Below are 13,779 nucleotides of genomic sequence, written 5' to 3' on the forward strand. Positions count from 1 at the left end.
TTTTATTTATTAAGATGTAATAATTTTATTTATAAAAATGTAATGGATACACAATAAAGGTGAACGTTTTTGGGTTTTTTTTTGGCATATTCGTCTCATAGTTACTTGTGTTATCTCTATCTACTCATACAATATTTGTCATTCATAATAACTGTGATAATAATGAATATATTAACACTTTAGTACTTTCAGTATTCAACAAAACTACTAAAGCTTACTACTGATATGCATTCTGTGAAGAAGATCTGTAAACTGTTTGAACTACATTAAAATAAGGCGCTCAGATCCACAACTACAAATTACAAAAGTTTGAACACATTTTTCTAAACCAAAACTTTAGAAAGGAATACTTATACAGATATGTATTTTGTAAAATATTTGTTATTCACTCATCAATAACAGGCCCGGCATCGCCAGATGGTTAGGGCGCTCGACTCGTAATATGAGGGGCCCCGGGTTCGAATCTCCGTCACGCCAAACATGTCCGCTCTTTCAGTTGTGAGAGTATTATAATGTTTACGGGCAATCACACTATTCGTTGGTAAAAGAGTAGCCCAAGAGTTGGTGGTAAGTGGTTATGACTACCTACCTTCCCTCTAGTCTTACACTGCTAAATTAGGGACGGCTAGCGCAGATAGCCCTCGTGTAACTTTGCGCGAAATTCAAAAACAACAATCATTAATATTCTGTATGCTATACCGATAGTGTTCAACACGCAAGCAACGGGTTAATAACAAGTTAATTAAACGATTTACACATGTTATTGTTGTGGCACATTAGATAAACTTATTGTGAAAGACAATAAAAAGTATTTTGTAATAAACATATCCAATAATTAGTATTGTTGGGCTACATAAAGTTCATAGTCCCACAAAAGGAAATGTTCAAGTTCCCCAAGGAAGTGAATAATCTGTTCCAACAGAACGTGCAGAACAGCAGCAATCTCCGAAACCACGCCTTCTTTCTCATCCTGAACATGAAGCTTTGGATAAGAAAACCATTCATACCTGCAATGAAGCTGGGAATGTGTTTTGTATTATCAACAATATAATAAGTAAATACTTAAAACTTTACAAAGACCCGAAAGCCTCTAACTTCATATATTTTCACGATACATCTAACTACACGTGTTTACACGAGTAAAATACCCGAAGAAACTGTAAACGTTACCTTGGTTGTAGAGAAACAATAATATTATAGAGTATGTTGTAAATTTAATGATATAAATATGTTTGTATAAGGTTGACTCAACAGCCCCTCCCAGACGTTTGCTGCGATGAAAATTGTTGTTTTGGGCAGTACTTACCGGGTGCGATCGACAAAGTAAATGTTACATGAGCAGCACAAGATCTGAAACATTGCTTCTTTAAAAAAAATGTTTAACCTCAGTATTGTTTATCATTAAGTTATTAAAACATAACACAAAAAGAAATATAACATAAAAACATCTCTATGCCTTCTGTAATTTTAATCTTTCAATTAAACAAATAATATAATCAAAAACTAGCTCCACACGTGCAAGACGTAGAATGTTCCAGGCCCCATTCTACTACTAACTTTAAATTAAAAATTTTATTCTCGACGTAAAGCTTTTAAATAAATGTTATATCGAAGAGACAGCGTACATTTGTCGTATGCACCAAATTTCTTCGAATAACTTTACGTAGTAGATATTGGTGTATAAGTTTTATTGGCACGTTTGTTTGTTTGTGAAAAAGCACAAAGTTACACAACAGGTTACGCTACTGTGCACACCACGAGTATCGAAACCTGGTTCTTAGCAGTGTGAGCCCTCAAACTGAGTCACTGGACGAAGTTAGGTTGTTTTTGTTTGTTTGCTTTTACCTTTATTATTAAATAGAAGAACATAGATGCGGGAATAAAGCAGAATAATTTTTGAGACGACTCTTAAAAACATAATGAAATAAAACTCATTACGTACCGTTCGAAATAAGTCGTAGTATATGAATAATAAGATCTTTAAAAGTAAGTTACTTGTTTATCATGGTCCTTTCGTAAGCTGTATTGAAAGAGAAAAATTATACAATGTGCTGATGAATGTGCTGATGAAACATAATTTATTAGATTAAATACATTGAGGTTTTGTTCTATTTTAGACTTGAAGTTCCTAGGTAGAAACCGACTTAAAAAGTTTCTAGCTGTTGAAATTTCAAATTAATTAACATACCAAAAGCTTGCTTAAGTGCATTACACTCAATCAATGTTCTCTCTAAACGAAAAATATTTTTTGTGGTCTCATGAACAGCTATTCTTTCATAGAAATAAAGCAATCTCACACCAGTTAAGTATAACTAATTAATATGGTTACTCATCCTAAATGAACCTTCTATTAAAAAAATGGATGGTTATTTCTGGTACTGATTTTGTATGGTAATTTTTCATCAACAACTAGTTTTTAAAAAGTAATGATTACCTGTTGTTTGCCAGATGATTAAGTTTCAGTGCGTTTAATCTACGCTCGAGTTTTAATCGAATATACACTTACGGAATTCCGACTAAAATGGTTGCCGCACCTGAACCTGTTTTCTTCCCTATTTACTTAGTCTAGAATTTGTACAACATAATGATATAAGATGTTAACAATATAACGATATAAGATGTGGTAAGATTGGTTAAAAGTGTAAGAAAGTAAAAAAAAAAAAAAAACAAAATACGATGTAATGATATAATAAACAGAGAGTGGGCAGAGAACAAACACTTTAGTTGACTATTTTGAAATATTGGGGTAAAGTATAAAGAGGTTTTTGTTACCTCATGGGCACCGCCTTCCTCTCATTATTACAAACCATAAAATCAACAAAGTGGCATCAAAAGGAACTTGATTCTCTGTGGTGGCTTCCAAGCTTTCTGTAATTTATGAGAAGTATAACACACAAGCGAACGTGATTATTTTATAATGGAAGCTAACCACACTTTAAAAAAAAAACTGTATAGGCTAAAAGAATGGAATTTCCCTGCTACAGAGAACCATGAAAAAAAGGAGTAAGGGGAAACCTAAATAATTATTTAATAAAACTTTGTGTATGTATTTGTCCCCTTATAATTGACGAGTTGCTGGAACAATTGTCATCAAATCTTAACCATCAGGACTCCTTAGAAAATGACACATATGGTTTGCTTTCGGATCTGATCCTCTCTGTATTATCCCGTGAGGACCTTTATTTGTGTCTGTCACGTGCTCTCAATGAATACATCAGCTAATTCATTATAATTAGACTATACAATACCACCAGCGAAGAATTACTTTTTTCCGAGTAACAAGATTGCATTTTACACGGTACAGAGCCAAAAGACATAATTTGTTTGTTTTTGAATTTCACACGCTTAACACGCTTGGCCATGCCGTGCCCAAAAGACATAATAGTTGAAAAAATGTATAGTTCTATGTTTTCTGTGGAAGTCAAAGAACAAAAGACTGACAAAGCACAGTCTTCACGAAGGACAATAACTTTAAAACAGCACCCAAACACAAACCTAAGCAATGTCTTGGTCAGCACAGTGAAGATTACGATTACAAAATAGGATTCTCTAATCCACAAAAGTCCTTCAGGAAGCAGATAGCGTAAACAAGGATGTGACGTTGACAAATCCAAAAATTCAAATGCTTCGGAATCAACAATTTTCATGAAAAAGATTTCAAAACTGCAGTTACAGCAATCCATTCGACTATATTCCTGTCAAATCCCATGAACAAGTCTAGTTATCCTTTGTGTATAAGTATAATCTCAAGACGGCTGGTTTGGGTATTAAAACTTTAATTAAAATAAAGTACAGAACAACGTTTCGACCATCTTAGGTCATCTTCAGGAAATTTATCTATTGGACCTGCTTTACATACTTTTGGAAGCTGACGTCCAGACACATGGAAAGGTCAGTAGAAAGTTTTCCCAGATGTTTGGCTTAAGAATAACTGTGTTATCCTTCACAGAAGTCTGTTATTATGGAAATTGCAATGTCAGCAATATTGGATAATCATGGTCATCAGATTTAAAATAATTTCATGGAGGGTGTAAAAAATGCGAAAAACTGCGAGTAAAAGTGAAACTAAATATTTTTATAACATGTAACTACATTTAGTAGTTGTAGTAACAAAGTGTCATAAGACGACACGACAGCTGTCTAAGACCTCTTACCATGGAGGACCTGCATACATACATTCTTGGTCAAAAAGGTTGTTACATGTGATACTTTGAGCTTGTTTGTCCTTTATTTGTTATTTTTCTTGTGTTTTTAATGTGTGCAATATCTTTCCTTTGGTAAGTATGTTTATAACATGAACATTCGTGTAATATTTCATGATATGTCTTTTTTATGGAAATTTTTGTATAACTTAAGATCTGTATCACCAGTAAATGGACTTTTTTCTCCACTTCTAAGTCAAACAAATAAGACCGTCATTTTGTGGAAATATTTAGTATCAATTTGAAACTTTCAGTAAACGTGCAACAATTACAATCACATCAGAAAATTCAACTCAATAATGTTTGTGGCCTCCACGTACTGCAGTAATGTCCACTAGGCGACGTGGCATACTCTCAACTGACGTTATGAGTCTTTGATTTGGAATTCTGTTCCACTCTTCAGTCAGTGCTTGGGGTAGCTGCTACAGAAGAATCGTTCATATTCCTGACTGCACGGCCAAATTCACCCAGGGATGATCTATCGGGTTGGTATCTGGACTTACAGGTGATTGCTCAAGAACCAACACACCACGTTGTTGCAAGAAATCTTGCACATTGCGAGCATTATGAGCCGGTGCATTGTCCCGTAAAATACCCTGGACGAATGGCAGTAAGTGGCGATCCAGAATATCCTGATACACAGCACCAGTGACGTTTTTATCCAGAATGGCCAACTGGCTGACAGTTGTAGAACAGAATGCACCCTAGACGTGCACTGAACCTCCGCCTCTTGTGACGTTGGGTTGAACATTTTTATCATTCAGCTGTTCTCCAGGAAGCCTGCGCACTTGTATCCGTCCATCAGTGGGGTAGAGCAGAAATCTGGATTTGTCAGCAAAAACTACATGATTCCAGTGTGCGATCATCAAATTACGGTATCGTTTAGCCCACTGCAGCCTGTTGTTGCGATGTCTAGCTGTCAATTTAGGTTTCTTGACCATCCATCCGTCTTGTTCTGTAGCCAGCTTGCACCAACAGTCGAATAACCGTCTGGCGTGAAATCTAGATCAGTTGTTGCGCACGTAACTCAGACAAATCGACCTGGAGGACATCGTACGGTTTCGATGAGCTATGGTGAGGATCCGGCGATCACCGCGTACTGTAGTGGTACGTGGACGGTCCGTAGGTCTGCAGCTCTTCTTCTGAGAACTCTGTTGACGGCCTGCCTAGATACACCAAGTCGTCTTGCAATATCGCTATGTTTCAACCCAGCGTTGTCGTAGGCAACCATCTGATTTCTCAAACCTACATTAATAGGTTGTTTGTCTTTGTTTTTTGAATTTCGCGTAAAGCTACTCATGGGCTATCTGTGCTAGCCGTCCCTAATATAACTAGAGGGAAGGCAGCTAGTCATCACCACCCACCGCCAACTCTTGGGATACTCTTTTACCAACGTATAGTGGGATTGACCGTCACATTATAACGCCCCCACGGCTGAAAGGGCGAGCATGTTTGGTGCGACGGGGATGCGAACCCGCGACCCTCAGATTACGAGTCGCACGCCTTAACACACTTGGCCATGCCGGGCCCACATTAATAGGATCTGGCATAATGTCTAAAATATTTGCAGAGTTAAAAATGCGTCGCCAACAGGTAGAGTATAAAAGTAATACCTCACCCCAGACACTGCGTTTGGGACAAGTCTCAGAACACTCTCATGTTCAAGGGATTAAACCAACTCAAAATGAACTCAGGTAATGCAGAGTAGTAGAGAAATAAAACTTGAAAGTTTAAGGGCAATACACAAAGTGAATTTAGTTTCAAAATGATATAAATGACAAAAATAATATTTTTCAAATATGTAACAATCGTTTTAGCAAGAGTGTATTTTTAAGAGAAATACTTAAAGATGAAATCAAAAAACACAAAAACTATATGGTTTACCCATTAAAAAATTACCACTTCGTTTTATTCTACAACTGTTTTAACTTTTGTTTTATTATCTAGGACAGTTAGGACTGGTTTTATCACCACATATAACTTAACTTTATTTGAACTGAACTTCAGGAAAGCAGCAGTTTAAGACATTGTAGTACGATACACTTGTTAACCAAGTGTGTTACGGTATACTTGTCAACCAAGTGTGTTACGGTATACTTGTCAACCGAGTTTAATCCGGTACACTTGTCAACCGAGTTTAGTACGATACACTTGTCAACCGAGTTTAGTATGGTACACTTGTCAACCGAGTTTAGTACGATACACTTGTCAACCAAGTTTAGTACGGTACACTTGTCAACCAAGTTTAGTCCGGTATATTTGTCAACTAAGTTTAGTCTGGTATACTTGTCAACCAAGTTTAGTACGATATACTTGTCAACCAAGTTTAGTACGGTATACTTGTTAACTAAGTTTAGTTTGTTTGTTTGTTTGTTTTTTGAATCTCGCACAAAGCTACTCGAGGGCTATCTGTGCTAGCCGTCCCTAATTTAGCAGTGTAAGACTAGAGGGAAGGCAGCTAGTCATCACCATTCACCGCCAACTCTTGGGCTACTCTTTTACCAACGAATAGGGGGATTGACCGTAACATTATAACACCCCCACGGCTAAAAGGGCGAGCATGTTTAGCTCGACAGGGATGCGAACTCGCGACCCTCGGATTACGAGTCGCGCGCCTTAACACGCCTGGCCATGTCGAGCCCGCTAAGTTTAGTCCGGTATACTTGTCAACCAAGTTTAGTACGGTATACTTGTTTGATTTCTAACGGAAAAAAAAAGAAGATCGTTGATGATTAATGCAATCTATTTATAAGTTATAAACCAACATTTTCATATTGTGTTGCTTTTAACTAATCAATTGTCATTCAATGAATTGTCCTTAGTAGCTGGTAATAGTAGCTAGATTGAATATGTCCGGGAAAATTGTGCTACTGAAGTATATATTTAATTTTAGAGGATTTTATTTTAGTTTTGTTTAAGATATTTGGTTACCCCTCGTCACTTTCGTTATGAAAATGGAGGTTTTAATCACGGTTTTAGAATTTAATTGTTTGTTTTTTGAATCTCGCACAAAGCTACTCGAGGGCTATCTGTGCTAGCCGTCCCTAATTTAGCAGTGTAAGACTAGTGTTCAACACGTACTGCGCCGCCTATTAAGACCTATAAAAATAACGCTCAATGAGTCTTTATTTAACATCCGTTTATTCAAAAGCTGGGTTATGTGTTTATCAGAGTATAATCATAGTTTCGTGAGAAACTACAATCTTAACATAAACAATAAAAGAGTGAGGTTTCGCGTGCCACCTACTTTCTGAAGTATTTGGAAAGAATTAATAATACAAACTAAAAAGTTAAATAAATAAAAGTGGAGCCACAGAGAGAAAATTGTGCAATGTATACAAGTGAAGCAAATTGGCTAATAGTTCGTATAATCTAACAATTTCTGTACGATCACATTACAACAAGATTCTAAGAACGAAACACCTATCGTCATCATAGTGATTCAAATATGACTTATAAGCCGAATCAAAAAATCCCGGATGTTTAGATACACGATGATAATGTTTTCATAATAGTTATCTCTTTTTTATAGTCTAAGTATTGAAAGATGAATAATTTTTATATGAAATTCTATAAACTATTTGTGTGGTATTCCTTGTGTCTCTGTATATTTCACATAAGTATATATAACATATAAGGTGAAATATACATCAGTGCTATCGGGAAAGCAGTGATAAGAATACAACGTAATCAGATTTAGTCTGAATGTGTGTAAAATATATACAAATATTATGAGCAAATATGTATGCTGAAGCCCCAAAACTGTCACATTTAAAACTATTATTTTTCACCTGCAGCCAGCTGCATTATAACAATAAAACATCCTATTACAATTTGACCACTGGTCAATCTACTTTTGTATAACTCAAGATTGCCATGCTCGAAGAAAAGATAAAATACAGAAGTAAGAGATCAACTACATCAACATTAACAATGTTTACTGAAGTTGGTATGTTAAAAACATTTGTTTGTTTGTTAGATAGCGCACACAGTTACTCGATTGATAGTTTTGCTAGTGGTCCCTAATTTTCAAGTTAGAGACTAGAGGGAAGAAATATTGTCAACATCACTTACCTCAAAGTTTCGTGTTACTCCTGTCAGAATATATAATGAGATTTGACTTTTACTCTTATAACATACCCACGACCAGAAAATGCTGGCAGTCTTGTTATTTATAGAAAGGGAATATGAACTACTGATCCTCGAGTTCACGGTTCATTACAATAACTTCTGGCTCGCGCTCTTTCATTTTGAATTTATAAACTAGAAAGAAAGCAGATAATCAAGTGCAGTCACCGCCATCTCCAGGGGTACTTCTGTTTGACAGAATGGTGACATCAGACTTCACTCTTATAGCCCACCCTTGGTCCAGTTGTAGAGCACCAAGATGCGAATCATGAACCTTAGACTCATAGATGGCCTGGACACACTGCTTAGGTATTTCCATATTTTCCCAAATAAACGAAATTGTTTAAAATACAAATTATATTATCTTAGCTAAATTTCATTAGTATATCAATGATTCAGCAGTAAGTAACGCTAAAATTGGGGTTTCAGTACTCGCGGTAGGCGCAACATAGATAACCCATCGTGTACCTTAAAAACAAACAAACAAAATGTAAATAGTACAATATTCAATTACATTGAAGGATGAGTTGAATTTTATTTGTCGGTTTTTATCACCTAGTGACTTGTGTCGAAGTATCATGTAAATGTAATTAATACTTGAAATCATTGCTCCTAAAAGAAACAAAGAAATTGTTCGTTTCATAAAATATTTCATTTATTACTTCCGTGTACTATTTTGCTTCAGTTCTGTTATCATTTAAAAAATCAAATTTTCGCAACTCATAATAGCACAAAATGAAATATTTACGCTTATGTTAAGCAATTACGATGAAACATATCCAGCGCAGTTTTTTAAACTAATTTAGTGCACTAACATCATTGATTGCGACACCAGGAGTTTCGACAAAATGGTGTTCTCTCAATCAACAAGGTTTGGGACGTCAGCAACAAGTAAAACATCGTGACGTAGGAGTCAACATCACAGACGAAAACTAAATCCAAATAATGTAATACTAATACAAAGGCAAACAATACGTAACGTCTTCAAGTATTTTTTAGAATTTTGACAAAATCACTGTCAACACTTATGAGTTAATAAAGTGATGAACTCACTGAACAAATAGTGGTTGTGATTGGCACCATTTCAGATGTAGCTTCCCTCCCACTGAAATGACGTCATCTTACAAAAAATCCGCCCCCTCGAATCCTCGTTGCCAAGTATAAAATACTTGTCTTAGTAGTAAATTTCACAGAGACTTAGTGTTTACTAAAGTTGACAGAAGTTTTCAAAACCGTCTCTAAGAGTGTAGGTAAGATATCTTTTTTCAATACTTTTCGATTGTTGTCATTACTGTAAATTGTTATTTTAATTATCTTTTATGTATTTTTAAATGTTGTTATTTAGTTGTTTTTTACTCGAATACCAACTGTATACCAATCATGTAAAACTCAACAGTTCTTATTTATAGAAATTTCTTTGCAATTATACATTGATGAAAAGGAATACCTACTTAAAACATGCGACATTTCTTTCAAACTTAAAGTACCTGATTCGCAGTCAGTTGAGGACATATCTCACATTAATTTGATGACATGAAACCAACTATTTTTAATATGTTTTATATTATACTGGTCCGTATTTGCGATCAAGTGATAATTTAAGAGTAATAAACCTATACACATTCATGTGCAATAATTGGTTCTCTTTTTTTATTTAATTATTTAATAATAATTTTCAAATGATTTGTTTTTACAAAGTATATGATTTAAACTAATTTATCATAATAGGGTAATTTTAAGTCATTATTAAAACATCTTAATAAAAGTCTTGATAAAGCCAAAATATTATTTTATTTATAAGTTATGAATATAATAAAAATAATAGTAAAGTACGTTTTAAAAATTAGTTCATCAGAACGTTCGCTCCCCAGTGGCTCAGCAATATGTCTACGGACTTGCAAGGTTAAAAACCGGGTTTTGATACCCGTGGTGTGCAGAGCACAGCTAGCCCATTGTATAGCTTTGTGCTTAATTCTAAACAACAACATCCAAAAGTTCAATTTCAAGTATTTATAGACACGAATGTTTAATTTTTTTAAATTAGTTTAAGAAAATATCTACCCAATCTCAGCGTTATTCTACAATATATTTTCTACCTGTTCCCCGGTGATACAGCGGCAAGTCTTCGGATTTACAACCGTAGCATCAGGGGTTCGATTCCTCTCTGTAGACATAGCAGATAGCTCATTGTGGTTTTACTAAAAGGAAATTAAAAAACAGACACACACACATACACTTTTTATACCGACATAACTAACATCTTTATACTGATAGTTTTAAAAATACCGTCATAGTTATTAAGTATTCTGTAATAACTCTGTAATCTCCCCATTTTTCCCCAGTTTTAAATCAGCTGATCGAACATGAAGTGGATATTGTTTTCCGTTTGTATAACTATTGCCCTGTGCGGGTAAGTTGGAAGTTCAAATATATCTGCTTGGAGTTCACGTAAACCAAATGAATGATCTAGAAATTTATACAAATGTTAAACATGATTGTTTTTTGTTTGTTTGTTTTTGCACATCTCATTGGGTAGATGTTTGTAACTTTTTTAAAATGTACTAGTATAAATTGTATTTTCTAAAATATTTAATCAAACTATAAATCTCTCCTCATAAAGTGGAGAACTGATTTAATATTGACGACTTTCCAAACACTAGCCGAATTTACAAATGTAGTAAAAACATTTCTTTTAGTTATAGGTGGCTTTTCTTCGATAACAGTGTTATAAAGTTCACAAATTAACTCTTTCTTTTCTATCTTGAAACTCTAGGTGCTTTATAAGAAAAGCAAGTGTAAGAGGACTTGTTTGCTTTAAATGTATTAAAACCAGCTCATCTTCCCTCATTTCCACCTCTTTCCTTTTAGGGTTAATTCATTTTCACAGCCACACTGCCCAGATACCTGTGATCCTCAGCAGTGTCCTCCATTAAATCCAAACCCTTGTCCTTGTGGGACATACAAGGGGATGTGCGATTGCTGTGAATTCTGTTATGCTGTAAGTGTATTTTGTTTTAGTTTGCTCTTTTAGTTATATGATGAGCCGTACTTCGTAACACTTCTAAACGATCTATAGAATATTCAGTATTTTTATTATATATGTGTATGTGTGAGAGAGAATGTGTATATTAATATTTTTATACTAAGAATCTAGCATATATCTATATAATTTAACCCATATTTTTAGTGATATTAAGACAAATTCTAGTGTATTAGTTCAAATTTGGGGAAGACTATCGCAAATAGCTCATGAGTACCTATACACGGATATTCAAAACAAACAAACGTTCTGATTGTATATGTGGGGTAAGTTAGGAAAATAAAGTCATAGAGAGGTTTCTCCAGTATAATTAGAGTGTAGATAACGTATTTCGAGATACATCCTTTCTAGCAATTTAATCCTACACTACTCATCCGAGATAATGATAATATATACATACTAACTATTCATTCAACATAGTGTGTTTATACATGTTTATTCAATCGAGATATTATATGTGTAACTGCATTATTTCCTTAAAACTCTGTGTATGTGTTTGACATATCGAAAAAGATGTAAAAAGTAAAAAATCGGTATAGTCATGAGTTGTGTATAACTATACACTAGCATTAAAATAGTAGATAATTAATGTATAGTTAAGCTTAGAACATTGTGGCTTCAAATTAGTTCTTCTCATGATGTCAAATCTCTAGCCGAACAACAGATTTTTGTATATTTCAAGTAATGAGCAGTATTCAAAGTTAATTGAATTCTGTTCTATAACTCAAGAAACAATCTGGTTTCAATCTTCTTATCAGTAAAAGTGTTACTACCCATACCAGCTGTTCTGAGATATATTTTTTATTTCAAGTGGGTTTCTCGCCATCAACAATCTGTCTTCAACACTAATTGAATGCTCTTCTGTAACTCAAAAAAAAAAACAATCTGTGTTCAACGCTGATTGAATGCTGGTATGCAGTTACACATCATTCATGACGATATAGAAGTTGACATCTTTCGGCAACTCTTATTTTTTTCGTGTTCTTGGATTACATTTTAAGATACTTTTACTTTACTATTTTGTAGTTGCTGACAACTTTTGCCAACTTACACATGATTTTAAGTATGTATTTTATAACTGCATATTTCGTGTTTTTATTATATATGCATATACGGTATATCCATCCGAGATATCGTATATATGAATGTGTTGACGTGTTTATTGTTTCTGATTATCTCTAGAATCACCGTTTCGGTGTTCTTCTTTCCCAGTGTTATCTTTAATGTCCATTATTTAATGTTTCAAGAGGTGAAGTTTGTGGATCTCCCAGTTATATATTATACATACACATTAGTTAAATTAACAACTGTAGTTAACTCTTACATGGTATTAGAAATAGATTGGTCTGAATAAATTGTAGTAAGAACAATTAATAATTCCAAGAAAAGACATTTTAGGATTATTAATAATTTATTCTCTCTTTTCATAACACTTCAATTTTTTACTTTTTATGTATTTTATTTTATAATATTTTGGTTTAAGTGTGATCTATCATTGTTTTATTTCTTAGTGCCGAGGCCAAGAATGCAACAAAGTTGGCAATCAACGATGTGAGGGTAACCAAATTTGCCAGATACCTGATGGCTACAGTATTTATCATATCATGACAGGCCAGGTTAAAGGTGTATGTCCTTTGTAGACCGTGGTTTTCTGCTGAATAAGATGTATGTATTTCAAAGTGTCTGCTTTATTGTGTGTTCACTCAGATATCCAAAATGTAGTTTTGATTATTTTTACTTTTTTGCTATTCAGTAACTTGTGTCAGAGAACAAGTTTGAATCGCATAAGGATGTTTAACTTTGAAAACTATTAAATAAATAGGTTGTTCATTGTGTTTATAATAATATAATAAAGAATATTCTGAAAGTTTGATTACATGATCAGTATTTCATGTCAGGTAAACATGCGTTATTCAACTCCTTGTGAACTAATGGAGGTGTAAACCCTCATTCTCGAAAGATTTTCCAACATTATCATAGAGTTAGACACTTATATACATATATCCCCAACTTCTGAAATCTGCAAATTAGACAAACAGAACTAAAACACTGTTTTATAAAATAATAAAATATGTCACACAAGCACACAACCTGGAAGCCGTGTTTTTCTCTCACGCCTCCACCAATTTCTACAAATGATTTATGTTATTTTGCTTTTTTTTCTTAGTTAAACATTTCTTCCTAATGTGCCCATTTTGGGCTCATATGTATATTAAATCTTCCACACTTTGACCACAACGGCTCCAGTTAACAAATGGAAAAGCAGTTAAAATTAATTTAGTAGACTATATGCTTGGATCAAAAGCCTCAGGGCCTAGCATGGCTTGATGGTTCGATCGCGAGTTCAAATCCAACATGTACGCCCTTCCAGCCGAGGGAGCATTATGATATAACTACCAATTCTAATTC

General features: G+C 34.3%; 1 protein-coding gene across 1 annotated transcript; it reads left to right on the plus strand.

The window, feature by feature from the left end:
- The first annotated feature begins 9,233 nt into the window (after window positions 1-9,233).
- On the plus strand, window positions 9,234-13,243 carry LOC143225226 (8.6 kDa transglutaminase substrate-like). Its single transcript, XM_076454274.1, has 4 exons — window positions 9,234-9,580; window positions 10,673-10,740; window positions 11,199-11,328; window positions 12,882-13,243. Exons 2-4 carry the CDS (start codon window positions 10,694-10,696, stop codon window positions 13,008-13,010), a joined length of 306 nt encoding a protein of 101 aa, XP_076310389.1. The 5' UTR covers window positions 9,234-9,580; window positions 10,673-10,693; the 3' UTR covers window positions 13,011-13,243.
- The last annotated feature ends 536 nt before the right edge of the window (window positions 13,244-13,779 follow it).

This window comes from Tachypleus tridentatus, chromosome 9, assembly GCF_004210375.1.
Source record: "Tachypleus tridentatus isolate NWPU-2018 chromosome 9, ASM421037v1, whole genome shotgun sequence".
Taxonomy (NCBI): Eukaryota; Metazoa; Arthropoda; class Merostomata; order Xiphosura; family Limulidae; genus Tachypleus; species Tachypleus tridentatus.